Source organism: Corythoichthys intestinalis, unplaced genomic scaffold, assembly GCF_030265065.1.
Source record: "Corythoichthys intestinalis isolate RoL2023-P3 unplaced genomic scaffold, ASM3026506v1 HiC_scaffold_73, whole genome shotgun sequence".
NCBI lineage: Eukaryota > Metazoa > Chordata > Actinopteri > Syngnathiformes > Syngnathidae > Corythoichthys > Corythoichthys intestinalis.
The window spans coordinates 9673-37638 of NW_026651642.1; the positions used below are offsets into that span (position 1 = coordinate 9673).

Below are 27966 nucleotides of genomic sequence, written 5' to 3' on the forward strand. Positions count from 1 at the left end.
ATGATCAAAATAAAATACACACGTTTTACAAAGTCCTGACCCGAGCTTCCACATCTTTAGATGACTGATATGAAGTTCACTCTGAAATGACAGATTTTGGCATGCATATTAACACAAATGCTCCCTATCTAAACTGTTTGTTTATTTTTTCAATCCCGGTTGGATCAGGAGTTTCTCATAAAGCACTTTTTCCCAACTCTCTCTTCATTGGTTCCTGTTCACATTTGTGCATCTCAGTTCCTCTATGGCTTCAGAACACACACACACACTCACACCACACCCGCACGTCGGTTCTCCATCGGGAGTGTTTTCTCCTTTCAGAGTCAGATCATCTGAAAATATATCGACCGTTTCACTCGATCCGAACAGGAATGCATTTCTTAAATCGTAAATTCGTTGTGTCTATATTGCCGTCTCACGCTCAGAAAAAGAAGATGAATCCACGACAGGCGATGGTCACTTTCTACAGACCACTTTCTACAGATTCAAACATCATCATCATGCCACAACTATGGAGAGGAAGAGACAGAAAGAGAGAGAGAAACTGGTGGATAAATGGACATTCGCTCGTTATTTCGTCATTTTTTCAGAAATCATTCACACACTGTCTTAGATTATTTCGGGACGATGCCGCTCGTCTTCTGGTGTCCGTTTTTGTGCTTTTGCTCTTCGGTATATTTTTCTTAAAAAATGTGGGGGGGTTTTTTTTCTTTAGGGTTGGAGTAGAAGTGGGTTCTAAAGAGAAGAGAAAATAAGAGAAACATTTAAGTGTTATTACACTGGTCAACAGCCAAGAAACTGTCTGGGGTTTTTCAACTGTTTTAGAGTCATTTTGATGAGCTGAATCCAACAATCGCCTTGGTTTTGCTCAATCAGGTCAACTTTCTGAGTTATAGACATGAGCATCAAAATGCAGGAACCTGTTCTCACATCTGGATCGGTTTCCTGAGAATCTGACCAATGAGTGATGAGCAGGAGGAGAAACTCCATCAGGACAGAAAAGAGACGGAGAATATTCCACAATGGAGACGTAATGTTCAATTTACACGCCCTTAAAAGTGTTTATTATTCGATTTACAGAAATCCAAGTTTTGTAACATTTAATTAATACACTCTGTAAGAAAACCATTTTTTCTCCTAAAACCTTTTTTGGATGACAAATATTAATGGAAATGAATTGATGATGTCAATTTAGTCCAGATCAAGTTACAATAAAAACCTGACCTGATAGTGAAAAGTGGATGTCATTTTGGATTCAGCAGTGGCAAAATAGTTCAATAATTCAGTTTTTGGATTCAGCAGTGCAAAATAGTTCAATAATTCAGTTGAAAAAACAGAGAATTTTTTCTCCTGTAACCCAGTGTTGTTATTCGCGTTGCTTCAGGAGGAGGTTCTCACCTGGTGTGCTTATCTTTAGCAGGAGTACGTTCTCACAGAACCCGACTCTCCTCTGGGACCGGAGTTAGCTGAGAAAAAGAAGAAGGATTATTAACAGAGTCTGAATCATTTCTCTGCAGTTACTGACGACCCGTCCAGGTATTACTCAGCACCGGACAGACGGATCTACAGTTTTATACAGAAGTATTCATGCTGCTTGAATTTTCTCACATGCTGCAGCTAGGCCTGTCATGATAACAGATTTTGCTGGATGATAAATTGTCCCAGAAGTTATCGCCATAAACGATAATATTGTTGTTTTGAGACCATTTTCGAGCAAGAACACATTCTTACAGATCAATAAACTTTAAATTCTGATGAACATTTAACATTGGAACTGGAAGACTTTTTAATTATCTAAAATAAATAAACAAAACAACAAATAAAATTAATCATGAAGTCTCTGTAAACAAAACTGTCCTTCAAAATAAGAGCTGGCTTAGACCAAATCACCAGACTGAAGACTTTTATCACCCAGTTTTTGATAGAAAAAAAGAGTTTGTGTTTAATTTATCATGCAATTCATTGATTTATTGATTATTGTGACAGGCCTAGTTGCAGCATTGTAACCACAAGCATGGCTGTATTTTAGTGGGATGTCATATAATCAGTACAACAGAAGAGTAGAACTTAATATTTGTTTACAGTTGCATAGATTGGATGTTTCCAGGAGTTTTTAACCAGATTTGGACTGCAGTAAGAATCACGAAATGCTCCCAAAGGAGACACTTCTCAGTGTTTTCACACCCGATAGTTCGGTAGATTTGGTTCGATTGGCAACCAAGATTGAGACATTCAGAACATTTTCAGTTGGTGCGGTTCACTTTCATCCTGCATTGGGTCAAATGTACCAAACCCTCTGAAAAACCTGTTCCTCCTTTCGCCTGTAGGGGCGCTGCATCAAGAACCACTGAAGAAAAAAGACAAAACCTCTGAAGACACTGTGCAGAACTTTCTTCTCTACAAAATGTAAACAACAATGGAGAGGCGTCAGATTTTAGCAGTTGGAGGATTTCTCTTTTTGTCTTTGGGATAAAAAGAGTACGAGCCATTTCTCCCGCTAGCCACTGACTCTCGTGTTTGTTTTGGTTTTATTTACCCAGAATGCACTGTGCTGTAGTCTACTTCCTGCTTTTGAAGCCGAACCAAGACTTAGGCTTGTAGGTGGACCTGAGTTTGTGTTGGTCCCTGGCTAATTTGTAACACTTAAAATACAACCTGCCTGCAGCTGTAATTACCCACCATGCAGCGCTGCAACTCCTCACCTTCGCTCTGGACTTTCCTCAACGTGACTGAGGGCGTCGAGATGGCGGAGGCACGGAAGTTGGCAGGTAACGTCTCGGAGGAATCGGACGTGACGCCGCGGAGATCTTTCTCCCGGAACATCTTCCTCCAAGACGGGGAGCGTGTGAACGTTTTCGTGCCGTCCTGCAGGAAACAGAAAGAAATGGAGGTGATTTAAGAAAACCAGCATGCAGAGCAGAGGACGTCTATTACAGCCTGTTAATAAACTAGCATTTGACAAAGCACTCTCTTTTGGACGGGTTAGTCTCGCATGCTGTAACTAAGCAATTAGCATCATGTAAACACAGCTGAACCTCTTCTGCATGCCAACAGTGGCACATGCACTGGAGCCCAAATGGCTTTCTCTATAAATAACAGGAAACTGGAGCTTTTCATGACAATGGGAAAAATCTAAACAATCTTTGATGTCAAGTAAAATGGACCTAATCAGCTGGTTACAGTAACGTCACATTCAGTCTTCATGAGGAGCGTTTTTCCGCTGACAGTGGACTTTATCGTACCTCATCAGGCCTCCGTTCTGTTCCCATGGAGATCAGAGCGTTGTACTCTTTCTCCAGGAGCTGCCTCGCCTGCAGAAACATAAATCCTGGTCAGACAGCAGCTGACAGAATGACAGCCTGGGATTTATGAGATGAACATGAGGATTATTTTGAAATGAGACAAGTAAGAGTGTAAGCAGTAACATCTATTTGAAGCTCAGCACCTGTGTGTTCTGATTTGGTATCTGAAGAAGAAGTGCCAAGTCCGTGTAATCAAACGTGTCGTCGAGTGCCAGGAGGGCCCCATGCACCCCGCTCTCCAAAAGGTTGTCTGCAAACTCCTTCAAACCGATTGACTGAACCCAACACATCACACGCTCATTGGACCACACCATCACATCTGAAGAGAGGAAGTCAAAAGCAGCAGGGAGAAGTTCAATTTTAAAGTCATGTCTGTTGAGGAAATCTCTACACAGTGAAAATGCCAGAGTTAGAATCTTAGACGTGGAGTTAAATAAAAAGTCTTGGTGTTGTTTTAACACCACACAGCTTTAAAATAACGCTGCCAGTGTGTCTTTTGACATATTTGCATTGTTACATTCAAGTGTTAACTGGTTAGTCTTCGAGAAACGGCTGCAGAGTGCGTTCTTAAAACGCCAACATTACAAACTGCCAAAGTTTACCGATCAGAGAGGATGTTGGGATTTTTAAAAATTCTTTTGCTTTTCGTTACCTCAAGAAAGTTGTGCATTTTGTGTGAAATTATAGGCCTGTCACGATGGATGATTCTAGACGATAAATTGTTCCAGAAGTTATTGCGATAAATGATAATATTGTTGTTTTGAGACCATTTTAACTGATGTAACGATAGTGACAAAATAATAATGCTGGAATACATTGTAAAAGATCAGTAAATTTTAAATTCTAATGAACATGTTAGATATTCAAAATAAATAAAACAACAAATAAAATTAATTTTTAAGTCTTTGTAAACAAAATCATCCTTCAAAATAAGAGCTGGTTGAGACCAAAGCACCAAACTGAAAACCTTTATCATTAAGTTTTTGGTAGAAAGAGAGAAAAAAGAGATAAACAAGAAATCATACCAACGGAAATTGAGTTTATTTTAATTTATCATGTGATTGATTGATTTATTAATTGTTGTGACAGGCCTAGAGAGTACCTGCAAAACAAGATTCATGTTCTTAATTCAACATAAATTACTTAAATATGCAAATAGGCACAGTTTGTAGCAAGAAGGTCCTGGGTTCGATTCCCGGCCTGGCTGCGGGGTTTGCATGTTTTCTCTGGGTACTCCGGTTTCTTCCCACAGTCCAAGACATGACTGTCAGGTTGACTGATCGCTCTGAATTCTCCTTAGGTTTCAATGTTACTTTTAACATTATATTTAACACCAAGACCCTTGTAATGTTAATGTGACACCCGGTACTGTTGAATATTTAACTATATCTGGTGTTAATTTAACCAAAACAATGGGTGTCACTCTTTTAACACAGTGTGGACACATATAGACACACATATAGTGTGGACACATATACTGGTGTTAAATCAACACCAACATTTTTACTGTGTACGGTTAATATGAGCATAAAGTCTGCACAGTTTTCCCAGAAGAGCCAGAAAATGTGGGCCTGAGTGAATCTTCACTAACCTGTGTTCTGGTGCTGACTTTCTTCCCTCCTCCTCTCCAGCTCTTTCCTGTCGTAGTTCAGGCGCTTCAAGCACATGATCCCATAGTGAAGACTCACCCTACGCGCAGAACAAAACACACATTATTCAGTTCTGCTAAAAACATCCATCATTCAGAAAACTGGTGTGAAAATGAAGACATGGGAGAGAAGGAACGTCTCTGTTTCACCTGTGGAAACTGTCCACCATCTTCAGCTGGCCTCTCAGTTCCTTCTTGGTGAGGTGGTCCAGCATGCGGGCGTCCACCAGTGACTCCATGAAGTAGGAGCGATACTGGGGGAGACCGAGACTGGGCAGCCACTCGTTTCCAACCCACTCATGATTCATGTCTCCATGGGCCAGAATCTGGAAGGCAGGAAGGTTGACTTAAAAAATCAAATACTTCCTGAAGAGAACCTCACACAAATGCTTTCTACTGCATCTCACAAATAACTAGACCTTCTCAGACTCTAGATGAATAAACAGTGGTGTTTTCTTCTGCGATTTTACTTTACTAAATGCACCAGGACAGAGAACGTTCTCTCTGACTTTGTGCTACAAATTTCAACTTAAAATGACTTAGTATTAATTGAGATTATATGACGGCATATTAGGGTCATTGTAGATAAAAAAATAATAAAATTCTGCTGGATAACTAATCTCAGAACATTTCTAGAAAAAAATAGGACATTTCTTAGTTTCAAAAGTGAAACATTTTAAATTTTTGCAACTTTAAAGATTTTTTCAAGATAGATTTTTCTATTTTTGGCAGAAATGTATTCATTTTTTTCCCTAACACGCCATCATAAAGGCTATAATTTCATGAAGAAGCACTTTGGATTAATAATGGGGTTTTTAAAAAGTGTCACAAATCTGCATTGCTTCAAATGGCCAGCAGGAGGCGCATGACTGCACATGGAAGAAACCGAGAATATTCCTTATGACTTTTCCTTTAATCATTCCTAAAGTTTGTTTTGCGTTAAAAAACGATGTTTGTGGAAAAATATGTTAGTTTGAACTTTGTTTAAATTAAACGTAAGCTAGTCTCACCTGATCCCAGCTGAACTCCTTCTGCTCCTTTTTGGTTCAAAAAGAACGTGAAGGAAAAAAGGAAAGAGAATTGGAAAGAAAAGGGAAGATCACCAGGTAGGAGTATGATGTTTTGTGTGTGTGTGTGTGTGTGTGTGTGTGTGTGTGTGTGTGTGTGTGTGTGTGTGTGTGTGTGTGTGTGTGTGTGTGTGTGTATGTTACAGTGAATCGGTGCCAGAATAAAATGGAAGGGAGAGGAAAAGTAGAAGAAGGAAAAGCTTTGTTAGTGAGTGAAAATTAGTTGGAAAAACACCACATCAAAACAGATTTCAGGCACAGCAGGGAAAAGGTGAAGCCAAACATTCCTAATCAGAGACAAAAAAAAAAAAGAAGCTTTACTCATATTGCTCACTTTGCAACTTAACACTTCGCTAAAAAAATGCTTCTATCTGAGCACTTCGAAGCAGAAACTTCAGACATAAATGCTGCTATAATCCTGATTTTTAGCGAGCAATAGATGCAGTCCTTACTGGTTTGGTGGCAGCAGCGAGAGACTCCATCTCAGCATGCGTCATCCAGATATTACTGGTTGACTTTAAAGACAGAAGCATAAGGGAGAATGAAAACTTTTTGTTTGAACATGTAGAGCAGAGATTTGCTGAGGTTTTCCTCTGAGGCTTACGGAGCGCGTGCTCGCCGGAGCTGACGGACTCGTGAGGGAAACCATTTCCTGGATGGCCAGGCGAAGCTTTAGCCTGTGTAGAGGGTTGCTGATGCCGATCTCCCTCTGGATCTCAGTGTCCGACAGGTTGGCCATGATGGCACCGCTCTTCACGTTGGCGCGGCACGCTGCCACGTACCAAGCAGGCATCCCGACCCACAGCTTGGCAAACAAAGAGTGGACACTGTGAACTCTGACTGATGGGAACTCTAAGCTTTTATTTCTCTCTCAAATTATTAATACAGCACTGCAGGTTGTTAAGTTACACAATATGAAACAGGAAGTGAGATTTTATCTAGGGATGCATAATATCTGTTCTGAAGGCAGAAATGTAGTGTCGTTCTTAGCTTCGCCGCTAGGTGGCGCCGCCGTTTTGAGTAATATTTGGTTCAGGCCTAAAAAACAGTTGAGGAAGAAGTTCAGATCGGCGGAAAGTTTTGTTTGTACGTAGTTTTGAGGGTGCGTCCATAAGACTGGTAAGTTACAGTCGATTTGTGTTTACGTAGGGTAGTATGTGTATTTTATTACTTTGGACATTTTTTGTTTGCTCAATTTGTCCAGAATAAGCTATGGCTAAGCTAAGCTAAATACTAAATGTTGAATTCTAGTATGTTTAGCTGCTCTCTTTTACTTTATTTAACTTTACTGTGTTTTTAAGAATTTATTTTACGATTATCAGGTTCAGCTTTGAGCAGATCCAATATTATTTGTTAGCCGGCTAAAGGCTAGCCACAGATGCCGGACCGTTAGCTGAGTGTTAGCCATTTGTGCTAACATCATTGGTATCGTTGTCTTTTTTCTACGGGGCATCTGAAATCTTGTCGACATTTAAGAGTGACTTCTTCAATGCTGATGTAGCTTTTGTTTTCTTTTAGAGAACTCCTGTTAGTTTATGAATTATGGAGTACTTATTACTTTAGACCAAAATGTAGCTTTATACTTTTAATATCGAAGCAAGACTTAGAGAAACGCCTGTTAATTTATAAATTGTGGAGTACTTGGCAACCCAGAACAAGAATCCAACATGGAGAACCAACATTTAGCTACTTAGCAACCAAGATCAACTGGAACATGTTTTTCTTTTGCTGTGCTTGTTTCTCTTTCTTTTGATTTTGTTGTTTTTGTTGTATTTTCTTCTAATTCGTGTGAAAAATAATCTTATTTTACGTGTCTTAAAGGGAAATTAGAATCGACTAAAATTGGAAAGTTAAGTCAAGAAGCAAAGGTAGAATGGAATATAATAGAAATCGCCTTTATTGTCCCTCAGGAGGAAATTCAGGCCTAATGTATTGTTTTTTTCCTGAAATTATTAGATTTTCTTGAGATTTATTTCTATTGTGATGACAGGTAACTGAGTTTTCAGACAGATATAGTTGCTGGAAGCATATTAAGCAATGACATTAAATCATGTAAAGCAAAGTGAGTGAGCGTAGCATTTGAACCGGACCGGGGCTGATGCATACCTCCAGCCAGGTGACGACAGTGGGTCCATCCCAGGAGGCGAAAGGAAGACCCTGACGACAGGCTTCCTCCAGCAAGTCATGTCTGGCAAAGAAAGTGGAAAAGAGATTTTTGACAGAGATTAATTTCTTCATCTCTCACCTTACGGATGTTTCCATTTATAAATAACAGTAAACATGAGATGTCATTTTATAGCGTCCCTCAGTGCTGCCACTAGCGTGCTTGGTGTCACTCAGCTGTGATTAACAAATCTGCTTCAGAGATCTTTTTCTAACATGAGAAGAGTGAGGAAAGATGTTTGGTCTCACTTCTTTTTGCTGCGGCGATCTTTCTCCACCGTTCCCGTCCCGAGCTTCGCCAGGCCCAATGGGTCGGCCGAGCCAAGGTCATCAGACGGAGTGGAGGCTGTGGAGAAAACAACTGCTTCAGTCCACAGATTGATAAATAACCAAGTTTACAGTTTCAAGGACCGGCAGGATTTTATACCACTTAAAGAAAAAGCAACATGTTGATTCTGCAATTTAAAACTGTGCACTGGCTACGTTGGCTACTATACGACACAGGGTTTCCCCCAAAGTCTGGCAGGCTACCAGGCTTTACTTGTGCCCCCACCAGGCTTAGCATTACGTAATTAAGTCTTTTTAAAATGTTTGCATTTTTTAAGACTTTGTAGTTGGTGTTCAGGTGTTAACCTTCCAATCTTTCAAATTTATCAAGTAAAATTTTCAAATTTCCTGTCAACTTTAAACATTTTTTAACTAAAAAAACACGGCAGGCCGTTGGATGAATGATTCCCCGAGCATCAAACCACCAGGCTTAGCAAGTTTTCTGGGGGAAACCTCGCCATAACTGGAAGAAAAATGCTAAAAATCTTTTGTACATTGAATTACTAATTCACAAAATATAAGTAGAACACAACAGATTGCTAAAATATCTGTTAATACATTTTAAAATACAAAAAAAATTGCATGTTAATTGTAGAAGATGATTAACAGGAGATTTTGAACTGACATGCTCTGACTTTTTTATTGATTTTTATTATAGTATTATAGATTTAATAACTGTGATGATCAGAATTCACACTTGAGTGTTTTGTTGACAATATTTGGTGGATTCTTTGCATCATTACAATGCAAAGTTTTAAATTGCATATCTACCCAATTTTAAATATTTATTTTAATTATGTCAAGTATTTCAAAATAACGCTTCCTTTTGTAGATTGAGTTTTTTCTTTTTTTCACTTCAGTTTTTTTTCTTTGTGTAGCCAGACTCGTATTTAACCCTTTCATGTATGAATTATGATTCTTTATCTCAGGATTATTTTTCCAGTGTTGAAATCATTTCTGCCTGCATAAATTAGACTTTACAATGATCAATTAGAATTAAGTAAGTGAATTCTAATTTTCTCTGCACTCATTTATAGATTATCTTTAGATTAACATATTTGCATGTGCATGCTTGTTATTTATTTATTTACATTCAGTCATATTGAATAACTGCCATCACTCTTGGGTATATGTATGTATATTATAAACTTTATCTCCTGTGATTATATTTGTTCTATTAATATTTAATACCTTGATACAGTAGCTTGTCAGTGAATAAGCAATTTTCCCTTGGGGATCAATAAAGTATATTCTATTCTATATTTTACAGTTTTGCTTTAGTTTTGTTCTGTAAGATCGGTCCATGACTTTCACAGACAGCAGAGCAGCTTCCAGTTTGTCCACAGACCCAGAGAGGATGATTCCCGCCCAGGCGTGCCGATTCTCCCCTTTTCCTTCTTGCCAAACAGACGCCCGATGGACGACTTGATGCTTTTCTTTTTGCTGGCTTTGTGGAGGGAATCCTGGCTCGCTGTGGGTGGCGCCATCAGCTGAAAGACTGAGCAAACCGAAACAACCCGAGAACAGTTAAAGTACGATGACAGCCAGCAGGCCTCGTTTACAGCAGGGTTTCCGTTCTGCACCTGCGGAACTCGCGGTGGTCGTCTAGGCCGGCTCCCGGGTGTGTGTGAGTCATCCGGTCCAAGCGCAGGGCTCGGGGGACGGGCGGAGGCGTGGAGTCGATCAGGGCGAGCGCTCGGCATTCCTCACCCTCTTTGCTGTTCTGCAAATCAGAAAATATTCACTAGACTTACACAGCGCCCCTCAGAGTTTCACCGCTTTGAGATGCCTCTGTTGGCTTAACTAAAACTGAACAAAATAATGGAAACTGTAATTGTGAAAACATTTTTGTTAACTTAAATAACTAAAAACTAACTGGAACTATATCATGCGTTTACATAACATACTGAAAATGTAGATATAATCCGTTTTCATGTTTATTAACCTACTTATTAGTCTTTGGGAATGGGGTGAAATTGACTTTTCACCGACACAGGCAGTTTTACATCAGTTGTACTCCATTCCGCTCCTCAGACTAGTCCACAAAACGGCGACGGATACATTTTTGAACATATTATCTTCTGTTGAGTATTTGTTGCCCTATCAATGTATAGATAATCACCATACAATACTTTGACCTTTTTGAATTCTGCACCGAAAAATTCAAAGTTCACCTTGGCAATAAGCAATAAATCAATTAAATGCATGATAAATTAAAATTAGCTCGATAATTTACACTTGCATGATTTATTGATTCTCTATTTCTACCTAAAAGTTATCAATTTGGTGCTTTGGTCTCAACTAGCTCCTTTTTTTTTGAAGCACAATTTTGTTTACAAAATAATTAATTCATTAATTATGAATAATTAATAATAATAATAATTAATTAATAATTCATTTTATTTGTTGTTTCTGTTGGTAAAGGCTCATTTGAATTTTAAGTTTAGTAATCTTTCATAATGTGCTCTTTCCATTACCATAATATTACTTGAAAATGGTCTCGAAACAACAATATTATAGTTTATCGCAATAAATTATGGGACAATTTATCATCCAGCAAAATTTGTTATCATGACAGATCTAACAACAGTATGAAAAACTAAACCTACTATAATTAATAAAAACTAAACAATATTTTACTAATAAAGACTAATAAAAAATGAGTAAATATACCCTAAAAACTAATTAAAACTAACTGAATTAGACAAAAAGTCACAATAACATAAAACAAACCATTAGAGCCCTGTCTGGGAGTCGGTACCTGTCTTTCGGTCTCCCTGGCGGGTGAGTGGGGCAGGCGGGGGGTGGAATGTCCAGAACTGGGAGGCGACGGAGACGCCAGGGTGGAGGACGTGATGGACGGTGTCATGTAGCCCCGTCCCACGCTGTCCCGACCTCCCAGTGAGGACGGAGGAAGAGGGGAGGCATCAAGAGCCACGCTGCTGACCCGGCTCTCGATCTCCTCGGCCCGCAGCTCCGTGCTCTCCTTCTCCTCCTGAATCAGCCTGGGAGGAAAGAAGAGGAAAAAATAACCATGTTGTTCTGGATGACAGGGACCCAAATCCATCCTGGACCCTGAACACGAGTCTCTTTATTTACTATCCACTGCGGTGCAAACAAATGTAAACTGACAACATAAACACACCAGCATTGTTTCCACTGCAGGATTTAACAAATTATATTATTTTTATAAGATCAGAGAATAAAAACAGCTGCTAATTCTGCTTTGTTTGATGACATCACAAGATGCACAGGAGCTGCTTTTTAAAGGGGCTATAATGTGTTTCTGAAGCAGTTCTGGATACAAGAAATACAGCTGAAAAAAGAACTGGATTTAAAACATGAAATTAAAACAAATGAACTGTACTCTGAAGAACTGAACTGATTGGTTGTTTTCTGCCTTTTGTGATGTCATCAGATCCATCTGTTCAGAGAATCTTGTTTTTGGGATGGTAGTTTGAGTTTGACCTTATTGAACATAGTGTAATAAAGAATAGAAGTTATATAACTTTGTTCTACAACTTTGTATTTTTTGTGTTTTTATGACATAAAGCACTTCAAACTGCCTTGTTGCTATACAAATAAAATTGATTGATTGATATACAAACAAAAGAAATTTTAAATGAAAGCAAACAAACAAAAGAACGGTAGTAAAATATATTTACACGTTCAAAGGAGGAGATAGAAGTCTGAGCTTATTTTTACACCCACCTCTCTTACATCTGTAGCATCATCCAACAAATTACTATTTATGTTAACTTGGTTTTACCAGAACTAGTATTTTCTGCATATCTATAACTAGTACAGTGCATTCATACTTGCATGCCCATTTTAAGCAAGCATCATTTTTTACTTTAAAAAATTCAGAAGAATTTAGTGATACTCACTTGATCTCCTTATTTATGGCCTCCAGCTGCTCCTGCAGCATGATGGCCAGCGTCTGAACGTCCGTCTGTCCGCTGGGAGACAGAAGCTCAGAGCCAAACAGAGTCTCTCTGTCCTCTTCATCATCAGAGCAGCCGCCGTCAACACCGCCCTCAAACCCAGGAGGCAACATGTTGCTACTGTCCCAGTCTCCATACTGAGAAGAGAAACAGTCTTCCTCATGAATAATTAGAAATGAGCTTTTATAACACTGTAAAATATCTGACCCGTATTCAGTTGTGTCTATCTTCTTCTCTTTAAGTCAAATAAATTTTGTGAGTTTTAGATTTTGAACCTAAATGTTTGAGTTTGTGAAAGATAAACTTACAGCAGTAAGTTGTGTTAACTTTTTATTAAGAGTTGAATAAACTAGAGTTTTTAGGTTAGCACTTAAAAAACTGAAAGAAGAACTGAAAGTGGGAACTATTTCCCAGAATGCTTAGCGGCGTGTTGTTGTTTCCTGAGATGAAGCGTTACATTGATCTGACTCTTGTGTTATTAAGGCAAATGTTTATTTTAATGCAGCTGACAGTTTGCAAAGCTTGAGGATAATGTCCTGATCACACTAAATGTTTCTGAGCTGAATTCATTGAGATGTTTCATAAAATTCATCATCAGATCAGAAATTTGGTTCATGTGATTTGAAACAGGAATTTAAATTGTTCTACAGTAAAAATAAGTTATTTAAACTTGATATTGTGATTAAAATAATAGAGAAATGTGTCTCTTTAACTGGGTGAGTGTATTTTTTCTTGCATTTTGTGAAATAATTATTTGGCTTAAATTGCAGCATTAAGTTGAAACTCACAATTCAAGATTAATGAACTTAAAAAACAATGTTTAGACAACTTGTCTCTGGTTGTTAAATCAACTTCATGAACTTTAATTTCTGAGTTAAAAGCAAAACTATTTTCTTGTTGATAAATTGCATTTTCTAGGCAGCAGGTGGGCTTTCATTTTCTAGTTAAACCAGCTTCTAATGTTTTACAGTGTGCTGTATCGGCCTGAGGTGACCACCTTGCCACCGTCGTCCCTGGGAGGCCCCCAGCGGCCGCGGTGGGCCCTCCTGACCACCACCCCACTGGAGGAGTTGCCGTAGCCGGCCGGGAGCGAGCCCCCGCCCTGAGGGTACCGCAGCTCGGAGGCGCTCCCTGGAAGAGATCTTCGAAAAAGGGTGGAGGGAAGTGAGCTCACGCTGCCCGCCCTATGATGAGATCCAGAATTCATTTGTTATGCAACACTTACTGAAAATGACAACTTCCATTTTCAAGGAGATGGTGAGAAGTGAAGGGTGACCTCCGTAATACAGTTCATCAGAGTTCACACACTCATCATGGACATAAATATGACATTGATTTTGGGTTTTTAGGAGTAAAACAATGTGAAAGTTTTTCTAATTTTAAAAAAAAGGGAGGTTGCTGGTACTCTGAAAATAATTTTTCAGAAGTGACGTTTTGCTCTTAGCCTTCTTTTATTTCAAGGTGGAAGATTATGTAACAAAAATCAATGATTAAAAAGAAACAGATGCGCACCTTTGAATTTAACGTTGTGGCTGAATTATTTACGTAAATCACCACACATGTAGGTTTGTCGCAATAAATCAATGAATCATGATAAATTAAAGCATTGATCATTTCCATTTGGATTATTTTCTCTTTTCTCTCTTTCTACCAAAACTGTATGACAAAGTTCTGGTCATTGGTCTCAACTAGCCATTTACTGAAGGTAAATTTTGTTTATAGAGACTTCAGCGTCAATTTTATTTGTTGTTTTGTTTATTTATTTTGGATTTTTAAAATGTCTTCCAGTTTTGTTGTTAAATGTTCATTAGAATTTAAAACTTTATTTTAGATCAATAAAGTTGTTTGTTACATCATTCCACCTTGAACTGCTTGAACAAGCCGTTTCCAATTTTTCATATTTTTGATGAATGCATGTGGGGATTTCAATTATTTCTTGGTAGATCAGTGCTTGCTTATAGAGTGAAAGCTAACAATATTAAGCAGGTTGTAGTTAAAGACAGCAGATGTTAAGTTTTAGGAAAATAATTTTCATGGAAATTCAATAATTTTAGTCTGTAAACACAAGAAGGTTCAGTTAAACGTTGATGGAGGGCTAACCTGGAGTAAGAGGAGCCGGGTCTGCCTCTCAGCTGATCCAGCTCCAGTTGGACTCGTTCCAGCTCAGCCAGGAGCTGATCCTAAAGACAAACCAGAACAATATTCCAGTTTGTTCACTGGAACTTCACATTTAATATATATATGTATATAAAACAAGAGAAAAAATGAGCACCTTGTTAGCGAGAAGATCATCTTGGATTTTCTTCATGTTGGCCAGCTCCTCAGAAAGAGCATTCTGGCAGTGAAAGAGGAGAGCATTGTTGTTGTAATTTTGTTGCATTTTGCAAAACAAATCTAACCTCTGACCTGTGGTTTCTCCTCACCTTCTCTTCCAGCGCAGCCATTCTCTCTTTGAGGTGCAGCTGAAGCCTCTCGTTGGACTCAGACAGAAGCTTATCCACCGTATCCGAGAGCCGTTTGTTGTGTTCATCGTTCATCTTTTCCCGCTGCCTGGCCTAAAATCAGGCAAAGAAAACAGAACTTATCGTTAAAAAAAAGAACAATCTCCGGTGAATGAAGCCAAAGAGAAAGAAAACGATGTTACCCGTTGTAGTTCTTGATTTTTCTCTTCAAGCTGGGCTTCCATTTGCCGTAGTCGCTCCTCAAAGTTTCCGTGTCGCTCCTCTGCCTGATAACAAATCAGTTTTGAAATTATGACAGGATGATATAATAAGCTGGAACTGAATGGAAGCTACACTCTTATTTTCTCATGTAACAACCACAAATCAACATGTTTTAGACGGGATTTCATGTGACCAAACAAAAGAAAAATGTAGAAACAAAAGGAAACAGAGACACAATGCTCAATGTTATTTATCAAATCCAGAATCTCTGATGTGTGTTGTGAAGAATTAAATCTGAAATTGCAGTCATAATTATTTTAGGATCACAGATTTAACAGCTTAGAATATCCAAGAAGGATTTTACAGAAAATCAAGAAGGTTATGAACAACCCTGAACATCCGCGTCTTAGAAAAACAGAGTCTCTTTAGTCAGAGAGGCTCTTCAAATTCAGGAGATCTGAATTAATGAGTTACAACATTTCATTTCCCCTTGAGATCAATAAATCTGTCGTAAGCTGTGGTGGTGGGTGGTGAGGCAGACGCGGTGGAACCAGGTTGTAGTGAAAAATGATGATATTTAATTATGAGAATCCAACAAAAAGTCCAAAAACCAGGCAGCACTGCAGAGCAGAAAACAGGGCTCAACACAGGTAGCGCTAGCTACACAAATGGACATGAATGAATGAATAACACACGACTGACTGTTGGTAGACAAGGACCCGACAAGGAACAAGGAACACAGGTGGAGTTAAATACACAGAGGGTAGTCAAGGAAACGAGACACACCAGGGAGCAATCAAGGGGAGGACAGGACAGAGACACAGACAACTCGAAATAAATACACAGAAAAACTCAAATCCTGACAAAATCGTTTTCAATTTGAACTGAACTGAATAAAAATATTGTTTAACTTAACTCTGCCTTAAACGTCCTAGGTAACTTCTGAAAGTTACTGGTTTCAGTGGATTTTATTTAGGGCTATCAGTTTCTTATAATTAAGTAATTAGTAAGTAATTTTCAGAAAATTATGTAGTAGAATCAGAATTAAAATGCTTTTGTAAAAATACTCCTGAGAATTATTTTCCTTCCACTTCACAGCTGTACTACTTTATGTTGTTCCATCACTTGAGTAATTTTTGTTACTTGAGTAAAATTTCTGGATTTTTTACTCACTGAATGAAGAACAAACAAAAATTCACCAGACACAGACACACAGCTGCAGTTTGTGTTCAACTTTATTAAGTTTTATATTGAAAGAAACTGACTTGGATTTTTTTTTGCCTGACATATATTTTCAATTTGGTCCTTAAAATACCAAAATTTCCCCACGTAACTTTATATTTTGGTACAAATGACGATGTAATTCTGTTTTGATCAGTTACTCAGTACCTGAGTAGACTATTTACCAAATACTTTTGTACTTTTAGTTGAAGTAGTGCTTCTCTAGATTAAACTCCACCAGCTCTGGTAAAACATGATCACCTTATTGAGAGCAGCAACTCTCTGAGCGAGCTGCGCCTCGATCTCCGGCAGCGTCTCGGCCCTCTGCAGCGTCTGCTGCAGCTTCTGCTTGGCCTCATCCAGACGCTCCTGCAGCTGCCGATTCTTCTCCTCACTCTGCACACAGAAAAGCAAACTCATGCTTATGAGCTCTGCGGCTGGCAAATACACCTCCAGATCCACTTTCATATTTGCTCTCGAACAGTGAGGTGTTTTTATTTACTTGTCTGTACAGGGACTCCTTGCTGGCCAACTCGTTCTCCAGCTTGTCTTTGATGTCATGGAGAGAGGTCGCCTCCCTCTGGGCACTGAGATACCTGCAGGCAGTGGAAACCAACATGTTTCTGGTTCAGGTTGTCACATATTTTAGTTTCAATTCTGGTTTTACGGGAGAGGAATAGGGACGCTGAAAAAAAAAAAGAATTTTGACTTTTTTCTCCGAATGTTGACTTTAATATTTTGAGATTTAATCTCAAAAGATTAAAGTCAGAAAGTCTCAAAGTCAGAATTATGACAAAACCGTCAGAATTTTAAGAAAAGTCAGAATTCTGAGATTAAAGACAGAATCTGTTTAATTTTTATCAGCTGCCCTAATATTCTTCTGTATGCATCTAACCAGTCTGCAAAAGAAATAAAACAGGGCATCATACTATTTACTGCTAATACTTGTTTATCATTCAGTCTTCTTTAGGAAGTCACACCTGCCATGAAATGAATCTGATTGACCTAAAAATCTAATTTAGGACCTACAGTAGGTTTTTCTCGTACTTTGCTCTTTTCCACCCCTGAACAAAAAGCAATAGTTTCTATAGAGGTTACAGAATTGCAAAGAGTTCAACTTGTAAAGGTATTAGTCAGGAGGAGGGTACAAAAATTGTGTATTGTCTCATCAATAATTTGAGAAAACATGGACTGATGTTACAAAAAAAGAACATCGCTCCTAAATTAAAGAAAAGAGAAGTTGGAAAGTAGCCAGAGACAGATAGAAACATTGAAGGAGTGGCGAGAATTTATGAGAAAAGCTGATTAAACTGGATTTTTATGTGACGATGGATGAAACTTCCATCTTCCAAATAAGTCAGAAATGGCCTAGCATAAGTTCAGAAGCACATCTGAGGAGGTGCCAGAAACATTTCTTCAAAATCTGATATATTTGGAAAACTTTAGCAAGGTAGAGTGGGAAGCCAAATTAAAAGTTGCTTCAACAGTTTACACTACTAGCTTCAAGCTAGCTCACACCAAACAGGGCATGAGCTAGAGTGAATTTAAATTGCCTTGTAACTGAAGATCTATCACAGAAGTTTGCTTGGTTTTCCACTTGCCACTTTTGACCACATTATACAACCATTTCCAACATTTTCACCTAAAATGTGAATTTTTCATTGAAATGTGTAGGATATGTCACACTAAAGGGGGAAAAGTTTTTGGAAACAAACACAAACTCAGAGATTTTGCACTTAGACATTTGGTTATGTTCTGTTACCTTCGCTCTAGCGTTGTAATTCTCTCTTCCATGTCTTCTCTTTGGCAGAGAGCCTGTAAAAAGCAGCAGTTCAGGTTATTCTATCCAACAACGCAGCTGTTATTGTGCAGCCCTGAAAACTGATTAATGCTAACAAAAGGAGAAAATATGCATTTCTGCCCTGCGTAAGCGTTCTGTTTAGACTCTGCAGTGTTACTATTCACTCCTCTCTTTGCACATATTTGGGTCTGAAATATCGGTAATCCGAATAAATATATAAAATCTTTTAACTGTTAAACAATTCCTGATTTCCTGCTAACCCAGCCCCAGAATAACCCGGTGTATTATTAGCCGCTATGCCCACAGAGTCTGGATCTACCCCTGGAGCCACGGGTGCTGAGACAGCTCCGGGTCCGGGCCAGGAAGGGACAGATTGGTGCAACAAACCTCCTTCACTTCCCTTTGGAGCTTCTGATTGGCCTCCTCCATCTTCGTCACCTCCCTCCTGGCGGGCCGCAAGCTGTTCCTCTATTTCTCCAACCTAGTGTGAGCGAGAGAAAACGCCACACACTGAACCTGCAGAATTCACTATTATCTGCCACAGCATTAGGTGTCAAACTGAAACAACAGCGACTGATGACAATCTCCATCTGGTTAATGTACAAACACATTTTTTTAATCCTCAGTCAAACCATTTTTTTGATTGTGAATAATTATATAAATCAATATTAGGCTAAAAAAATAATTATTTTGGCTGATATCCAATATTTCTGAAGCTTTTTACTGCAAAAGTGTAATTTGCCACTAGCAAAAGAAGGTTTTCTGTTTTGGGAGCTATTGACCCTTTGCACGTGACGTCACGCTCTCCAGAAATCTGCTCCGCCATGATGGACGACAAAACAATCACTGTGCTCCTTTAAAGCCTGTCAGAAAACAGGCAGCAGGTAGCCAATCATCGCTTGGCTACCTGTGTAGTCACAGGGCGCTCAGCTGCACGACAGACAAAGATAAAAACCAAACATGTCATTTTATTGCATAACTTTTAATGAGGAAAGATACTGCAGCGATGATAGCGGACGCTAATCATAATGACTGGTAGGGTTATTACAAGGTAAGAAGATTAATATTCATATATTTTATAAGTAAGTATGATTAGAAAGATATCATCTTCATGGAGACAACGCCGCACCGCCATGTAGCCTAGGATGTAAAAAGCTGGTTAGCATCTTGTCTTTTGTACATTTCCATGTTGCTCTGGTGTAAAAGGAAACTCTGTTTATGACACAGTGACATAAATCATGTGATGTGAATTCAGGTGAAGTAACTTGATGAACACATCAGGAGGGAGGAGGTACGGGCCGGTTTCTAAGCTAGCTGTTTCCAACTTTTGTTAAAAACCGCCGTTTATGAGCCCCAACCAGGTGTGTTACGTTCAGAGACAAATTAGCTTGACTGGAACAAGAAGAAACCATAAATAAACTGGCAAAAACAACTGAGGAAAACTATTTCAGACGCTCTGTTCAATACTCCCGCCCCTCATTTCCGACGTCCGTCATGGCGCCTAGAATGATTTTTAGTAACATATTTGCAAAGGGTCAATATTTTCTTGCTGAAAATGTTAAGTTAAAGTTGGCATCCCTGCGGAAGAGAGCTGGAAACCTGACTTCTCTGAGGCTCAACAGGAGGCTCACTCACCTGTCGGCACATGAGGGCCAGCCTCTCCCTCAGCTGGGACAGCTCCGCTTTCTGCCGCTCGATCTCCCCTTCCCTCTGCTTCTCCAGCTCCCCGTCCTCCAGCCCAGACGAGGGCCCGTTGGGGAGCCGCTGGACAGAGGACGAAACGGCGAAAAAAATGAGCGTAATGAAGAAAAATAAGGAGTTTGGATCTTTTTTTTAAACTTCGGAAGAGGTGGAAAATCACACTGACACACCATGGTACCCAAAATCTACTACGCTAACACGTACACATAGACAACTGGAACCAGCATGCAGAGAACCCTCCCTTACATCTTTCCCGCCGTCCACCCCTTGTTGACGTCTTTTAATTTGGTCTCTTAAAGAGATTACCTGAAAAGAGGAAGACAAAAAGTCCAAACAGAAAGTTCAGATTAATAATCACGCTAAAGGAGTTGGAGGAGTTGGTTTGAATCTGAGCTTACCTCTTGAGAAGACGCTGCGAGCTGATCTTCTAGCATGGACACCCTCTCAAGGGCCACACGGAGCCGCTCTCGAACCTGATGGGGAAAACACACAATGACCCAGGTAAGATGGCCGCCGTGGTGCTGAACTTTACGTGAAGCAGGAACCTCAGGAGCCATGACTGCGGCAGCGACTGGTTATACACTAAAAAAACCACAAACTATTACCAAGTATTATTGATGACAATAATTTAAGTAACAAAAATTAACAATCAAATTAGTCTCTTTCAATAAAAAAAACGTATAAAACTTTAATAAAAACTCCAGCTGTGTGTGTCGGGTGAATTCTTGGTTAAAACCTGTTTATTTTTATTTGGTGGGTAGATAATCCAGAAACTTTACTCTAGTAAGAGTAGCAATACTTCGTAATAAAACTACGTAATAGTAAAAAGTACAACGTAGTAAAAGTACTCTTACAAGTTAAAAAAAAAAGTTTAAAAAGACTTTAAATGTGAGTAAATGTAATTAGTTACTACCCAACTCTGGATAGAACTAAAAGTAACTTTTCAGCAAGATAATCATGGACATTGATTTTTTTTTTTAAAAAAAGTAATTCTACTCTGATTGGCATTATCGACTTAAAGTTCTTATCTTATTAAAATTCTTATCACAATATCTTGTAGTTATTGTAGTAAGTGGCAATCCAAACTATTTATTACTTCTTATGACTTGACTCTATGACACAACAAATGAAGCCCCACAAACACAAATACTGCTCTTGGAAAAACATCAACTTATATTGAAGTTTATAGATACTGTCATTGTCAGTGTAGAAAGTTGCAAAAATAACAACCTAAACAATACAGACAGTTTTGGGGGGATTTTGAACACTATTAATTTGAATTTATTATGACAGCAATAATTAAAAATTCTTACGATAAGAAATTTATCACGGTAAATGATACGATAAGTGCAGATTATTTCACCTATAGTATGGGGAAATGTCTTGTTATAAGTGAAATAATCTACTAGGACTGGAATTACTGACTTTAAACAAGCTCCTGTATCTTGCTGAAAAGTTACTTGTAAATTAGTTTTATCTTATTTCAAGTGTACTAAAACATTTCCACTCAAAACTATACCAAAATACTTGGTAAGATTTTGTGCTTCTGCATCGTCAATCCATAGAAGTAAACAAAACTGAAACAAACATCATTGTAAGAAATCAGCTCTACTCTTTGGGTGCAGGAGGAACTGGAGAGGAAAAAGCAAAATGATGCGAAAACACACTGGTGCCAAAAGCGTTTTCATTATTCACAACTTCTAGAAGCACCGATGGAAGATTGGAAACGTTTTTTCAGATGCAAAATACTGAACATTTCCAATGGACTGAGCAAAAACTGATCCAGATATTTGATTATCAAGCCTCTTTAACGCTTAACTTGAGACAGCCTGGGGAGAAATGAGAGCTCATTTGTTCGCCCTGAAGAGGAATGCTCTTATTTTCTCTGGATTTTCATCATGAATACAGTTTTTATTTTCCTGTAAACTCAGAGAATGGAAATATACCACATTAAAAAATTTTCACACATTCATTGTTGGTAAAATGTTCCCTTTTAAAACCTTTTCTTCTCTACATACACTGACACACCTGGTATATTATGTAAAAAACTACTGTGTGTTCCAGTCCATTAATCTCTCAATTAAAAAAAATACTGCAGTTCTCCAACTCTGAGCTCTGGAGATTTGTTTTTCTACCTCCCTTATCAGCTTCTTGACTTTGAGCTGTGACGATCCAGCCTTTTATGTCACAGTTACACTTCATTTAAACTTCTGTAATTATGAGCAGGTAAAGGCTAACAGGTATTCTCTTGACTCAGGAGGATAAACTCACGTCCTACTTTAAGCTCATGTTGCCTTGATTTTTCCCAAATTGTTTTAAAATACTACACAGAGCTGCAGAGTATATCCCAAATGTATGACCGTTATGTCTGAGCAATAAATAGATTTGATCAAATAATCAGATTTTCTGTTTTTGTAGATTTTATTTTTGGAAAATTGTTTGTTTTTTTCCCCACCAATGGGTTCTTCAGGATTCCATAAAGAATCTATTGGAAATTCATGGATATAAAATTCATGGATACGTTACGTATGATAACGTTGTTCTTACGTGATTTCACCAGCGTTTTTATAACTATCAGGTTTCACCAGCGTTTTTATAACTTCTATTTATTTCCACTTTAAATTCAGGTCAACTAAGAATGATTGAAATAAAAGGCGGTATTTTAAGTTATTTGCTGTAATTTCGAAATATTTTTGTTAGTAAAAGAGTGATGGGGAAACAAATCAATAAAAATATGAAATCAAATTTGGTTTAAAAACATTTTTTGATTTTACAACATGGCAAAGAAACAACTTGGTCAGTGATCTATATTTGATGATGCTTGCTATTTAAATCGGCATAACAACAACTAAAAGATAAAGTGGTGGTAAAGTTATTAAGAAACAGCACTAAATAAGTTGGTTGGAATTTTTGGCCAGAAGCAACTTTTTAAATAAAATTTTGCTGCTCAGATGAAAATAGGGAGTAATTTTTTTTTAGGCACTGGATGGATTACTAATAATCTAGTGTTTACAATAAACCCAAAGCAGAAAGACATTAAGAACATTAAGTTCAGAAGAAATTTCATTATTATAACATTCGCCAGCATTAACCTTGATATTATTTATGAGACATAACGACATTAACAGCTGTAATCACTTACTTGATGTTTACTTAATTTAGCCGTTTCGTGCCGTCTGAAGTTTAACACGCACCAGCTCTAATTTGAAAGACATGTTCTCCTGTCTTCCTGGTTTTGAAAAAGCGCAAAGAGAAATTTGGCCTTTGTGTCAAGTCACATTAAAAATGAAGGTAAATAAAAAATCATAACTAATTTAAAGTTTCTAAACACTCTGATCACAAATGTTTTTACCCACTGAATGAATTTATTCAAATTAAAAGTTGTTTTTTTTATGTAAATGGTTTAGAGTGAGACTATCCTATTGGGCTTGTTAAATTAACTTTTTAAATTCACATTCCTGTTTTGCTCTTTGACTAAATTCGCTCCATCCTCCAGTAGCTAGATGCCGTGTTTGGTTGATGCTTCATTTTAGGTCAGGCAGCACGCAGGCACCTTCAGAGCGTCTCCACACTAACTTTAATGAGAGCAGGAAGGAAAGTAGGGTAAGCCTGGATGATTTGCTGGAAGAGGGAAGGAAAGCGAATATATTTCACCGCTGCATTGACCCACCTTCTCGTCCAAGGCTTTGTGGTGCTCAAACAGGGATTTGAGAGCCTTGAGGACTTCCACCTCGCTGGACACGCCTGCAGGGGACTGGGCTTGCCTCTTCACCACCGTCATCCTCAGGCTGCGCTCGTGGCGGGACACCAGACACTCCAGGTGCTCCAGCAGCAGCTGCAGGATGGAGGGGGAGAAAAAAGTGAACATCAGGAAACGTCGCAGCTCAGAGGATGAGAGGAGGAACCGGGCCGGGCAAATTATTCACTCCACGTAAATGTTCTCACATTTTATCAAATAACAAGAACATTATGTGATGGATTTTATGTGACAAACATTCAAAGATGAATGCAAAATTGAAACGCGGTTGATAGTGGATGTAAAATCTCACTTATCTATTTAGAAAAACATTAAAGACTCATAACACATTTGATTTATCAACATTTTGAATAATAAGGACCTTCTACTGCTATTTTTAAATTTACTTCTTATATTTTTTATAATTATGTTTTAGTTTCCTTGTTTTGCAATTACTGTTTGCATTGATTATATTTTTTGTATTTATTTGCAAATTTATTCATGACGTTAAATCGTTTTAGCCTGGTTTGTATCACCTTTGTTTGTTTTTAGCAAGACAAATTACTCGTTGTCCAGAGACAACAGGTGAAAAGTACAACTTTCTCTAATTCTGATGCATTTACCAAAATGTTAATTAACGTGGATTTTCCCTACCAAATAAATTAAATAAAATTAAAAGTAGCATTAAATAAAATACAGTGCAAGCCACTGTGTTTGTTAAACTGAGTCAGAATGCAGAAATCCATTGCTTATATTAATAAGTAAATTATCATCTGAAACAAGGTGGTGGCAGCATCATGCTGTGGGGAAGCTGGACACAGTTGATGGAAAGTCGAAGACTTACGTTCCAGCAGGAAAACTAAAAGGAACACAACCTGAGCACAATCCAACAGTTTAGATCAGAACATTTTCACGTGTTAGAATGGCTCAGTCAAAGTCCAGACCTAAATCCAATTAAGCATCTTTTGCAAAGAACAATGGTGAAACATTCAGCCTCTGGCTGTGAAAAACATGAAGAAATGCATCTAAAAACATCTACAGATGTGAAGTTTCAGTGAAGGTGTTTTTTCTTCTGTTACCTTGGTATCAGTCCGATAAATAAAATTGGGCAGATATAAACAACCGATATTTATTTTTCTGTTTCTGGTTGGGTTTTTTTTCCGGTAGTGAAATAAAATAATATTGGTAAATATTGGTTATCGGCCATAACAAAAATATTTGTGTCAGACAGCAATATTGGCCCAAGTTTTCTTATTGGTGCATCCCTATTTCCAGTCATACAGTCAGTTTTTTTATTACTATTTACCATCAATAATAACAATGAATCAAAATTTTTATAAATCTTTCACAATAAATGACAAATGACACAATAAATGCTGGTCCCTAATCCGGGACTGGCAGATTTAAAGTTTGTCATGTGGGAAAAGGAGAACGTTTAAGGAACCGTTTTGCAAAAGAAATTAAAATAATACAGAAAGAGGAAAAATAAAAACATAGGAAGACAAGAAGGAAGTAGAGTTAAAATGTGAATGGGCAAAAGGCGAGATAATTAGGAAACAGAGGCGAATGAAACGGCTTCACACCCACACAGCCACAGCGGGGTGAGCAGCGAAGTCAGAGGCGGCTACGGCGCTAATAGGCAAAATGGCCGCTAAACATCTTACACGTGTGTTGTTTCTCTCCGCCTTGAGCTCAGCAATTTCCTCCTCCTCTCCAGAAGCTGCTCCCGGCAAACGTTCAGCTCCTTAGTCAACACAGCGAACTCCTGTGAAACACACACACACACACACACACACACACACACACACACACACACACACACACACACACACTGCAGTCAGGAGCAGGAAAACAGACTGAATGTATGTTTGTATTACTCTAAATGTGGCTAGGCTGCAATGAGACAGAGCAAGGTATACAAAAAATAAATAAATAAATCAGGATTTCTGCAAAACTAAGTATAATTGGCTGCTTCAAGGATTCACACAAAAAAAGCTCAAAATATACACAACCAAAAAGCTCCCAGAAACACGCTTAGCGAGACGCCGGAGACTAAAGCTGTAGGTTGTACATGATGTAAAGCTACACAACAATCAGGTGAATCACTGACAGATTCTCCCCTGTGAACTCTTCTTCATGGACAGATTACATCACACTGTTACACAACGGGCCAGCGGCGCGGCACTCGGCAGAGACCCCCAAAACAAAGCATCAAACGGCGTTTATGACACCACTGGGAATACATCTGCAGCGCCTGGATGCAAACAGGACGCCGTGTCCTGCGTGATCTTTCCAAAGCCCCGCACCATCTGTGGTCATTTGTCATTTCACGTCTCCATAAAAACACACCTACGGCTGCAGCTTAGCGCCGGCGGCTGTTCGTAAAGACGCCTCGCATGTTTCAGGTGTGTGCACCGGCCTGATTTATGGTTAGAAACAGAGTAAAGCAGATAAATATAACTCGTTTGTGTTTGAAAGGGAGGAGAGTAAAACAGAGAGAGATGCATGCAGATGGTGACGCAGTGGGTTCATTGGCCATCGGCCTTTGTTTCTTGTTTGGATCGGGGTCAGCTTCTCAGTTGGCCTTTATCGTCTCTTTGTCTTTTCTATGGAACCACTTTTCATCTAAAGTCCTTTTTTCATTCTAATCAGACACACTGTAAAACTTTTGAGCTGCATTTAGTTCTGTCTACCATCTTCTATTTTTTATGTCAAATAAATTTTGTGAGTTTTAGATTTTGAACCTAAATGTTTGAGTTTGTGAAAGATAAACTCACAACAGTAAGTTGTGTTAACTTTTTATTAATTTTGTCAAAGCTCCAAGAGTTGAATAAACTAGAGTTTTTAGGCTAGCACTTAAAAAACTGAAAGAAGAAAAAGACAGGAGTGGGAACTATTTCCCAGAATGCTTAGCGGCGTGTTTTTGTTTCCTGAGATGAAGCGTTACATTGATCTGACTCTTGTGTTATTAAGGCAAATGTTTATTTTAATGCAGCTGACAGTTTGCAAAGCTTGAGGATAATGTCCTGATCACACTAAATGTTTCTGAGCTGAATTCATTGAGATGTTTCATAAAATTCATCATCAGATCAGAAATTTGGTTCATGTGATTTGAAACTAGAAGTTCATTTATTCTACAGTATAATAAGTTGTTATTTAAACTTGATGTTGTGAGTAAAATAATAGAGAAATGTGTCTCTTTAACTGGGTGAGAGCAGTTTTTTTTCTTGCATATTGTGAAATAATTATTTTGTTTAAATTGCAGCATTAAGTTAAAACTCACAATTCAAGATTAATGAACTTAAAAAACAATGTTTAGACAACTTCTCTTGTTAAATCAACTTCATGAACTTTAATTTCTCAGTTAAAACCAAAACTATTTTTTTGTTGACTTAAATTTCATTTTCAAGGCAGCAGGTGGACTTTTATTTTCACGTTAAACCACCTTCAAATGTTTTACAGTGCGGGATTTCCCCATAAATCCAGCCAATCTGAGTCATAGGGCGCTACAGCAGTCCACCAGTTGACCCACTGTGCTTAAAAAATGTTAAAAGTTTGAGCTTTACATCATGTTATGATTTTATTTCCTCATCAAAGTCATACCTGGAGTCTAGCTTTCATTCTTTCACACGTTTGAGAAATCCTTTAAACACCATGGCAACCATTCACCTGAGCAAAACACCTAGGTGGGCCTAGCTCTACCTTCGAGGCATAGCTTCTCCCCCATTCAGCTCCTTCAGACTAGCCAGTAGCAATTAGCAAACACCTGATGGAATTGCACATCTGAGCTCATTATAGGAGCTACTTCTCAGAGCAACGCTGGTAAAAAACGTTGTTAAAGGGTTAATAGAGAAGCCATGATGTGATAACTTCTTGAGTGAGTTTTGTCTTATTTCAAGTGTACTAAGATATTTGCACTAGAAACTAGACCTAAAATACTTGGTAAGATTTTGTATTTTGCAACATTTTTATAACAACTGATAAAGTGGCACTTAGTGCCTGGAAAACACATAATGCTGCCCCTGTAAGGCTCTACCTCTCCCATCCATCCGAACCAGCGCCTTACCTGGGGCAGAGCGATGGACAGCTGCCTCTGGAGCGACTCCTTCTCGTGGCTGAGCTCGCGGAGGCGGAGCTGTGCCGTGCCCAGGCTCTCCTGCGTCTCCCTCAGGTTCTCCAGCAGCCTCTCCCTCTCTGTCAGCATGTTGACCATCAGAGACTCCAGGTTCCCCGTGCTGCCTCCTTCGTCCCCCCTGGGCTCCCTGTTGCTGAATCCCCCTCCACCCATGGCTCCGGCGGGGCCCACCCCGGCCCCGGGCGGCGAGGTGGGGCCTCCGCCGCTGCTGCTGCGCCCATCCTCAGATATGGTGGGCATCACCTCGCACATCATCAT

General features: G+C 38.7%; 1 protein-coding gene across 1 annotated transcript; it reads right to left on the reverse strand.

Annotated features, from left to right (window-relative positions):
* Positions 1-1413: 1413 nt before the first annotated feature.
* On the reverse strand, positions 1414-27966 carry LOC130911632 (liprin-alpha-3-like). The gene is given in 33 exon segments (XM_057829274.1): positions 1414-1466; positions 2703-2865; positions 3243-3311; positions 3446-3621; positions 4894-4991; positions 5101-5276; positions 5961-5987; positions 6470-6532; positions 6622-6822; positions 8124-8205; positions 8430-8526; positions 9856-9982; positions 9984-10005; positions 10091-10230; positions 11269-11512; positions 12395-12588; positions 13449-13635; positions 14552-14631; positions 14724-14786; positions 14875-15006; positions 15096-15179; positions 16597-16731; positions 16838-16931; positions 18098-18150; positions 18524-18586; positions 18588-18617; positions 19772-19900; positions 20084-20143; positions 20236-20310; positions 23508-23672; positions 25238-25284; positions 25287-25338; positions 27640-27966. Coding segments are annotated over 33 exon segments (3708 nt in total).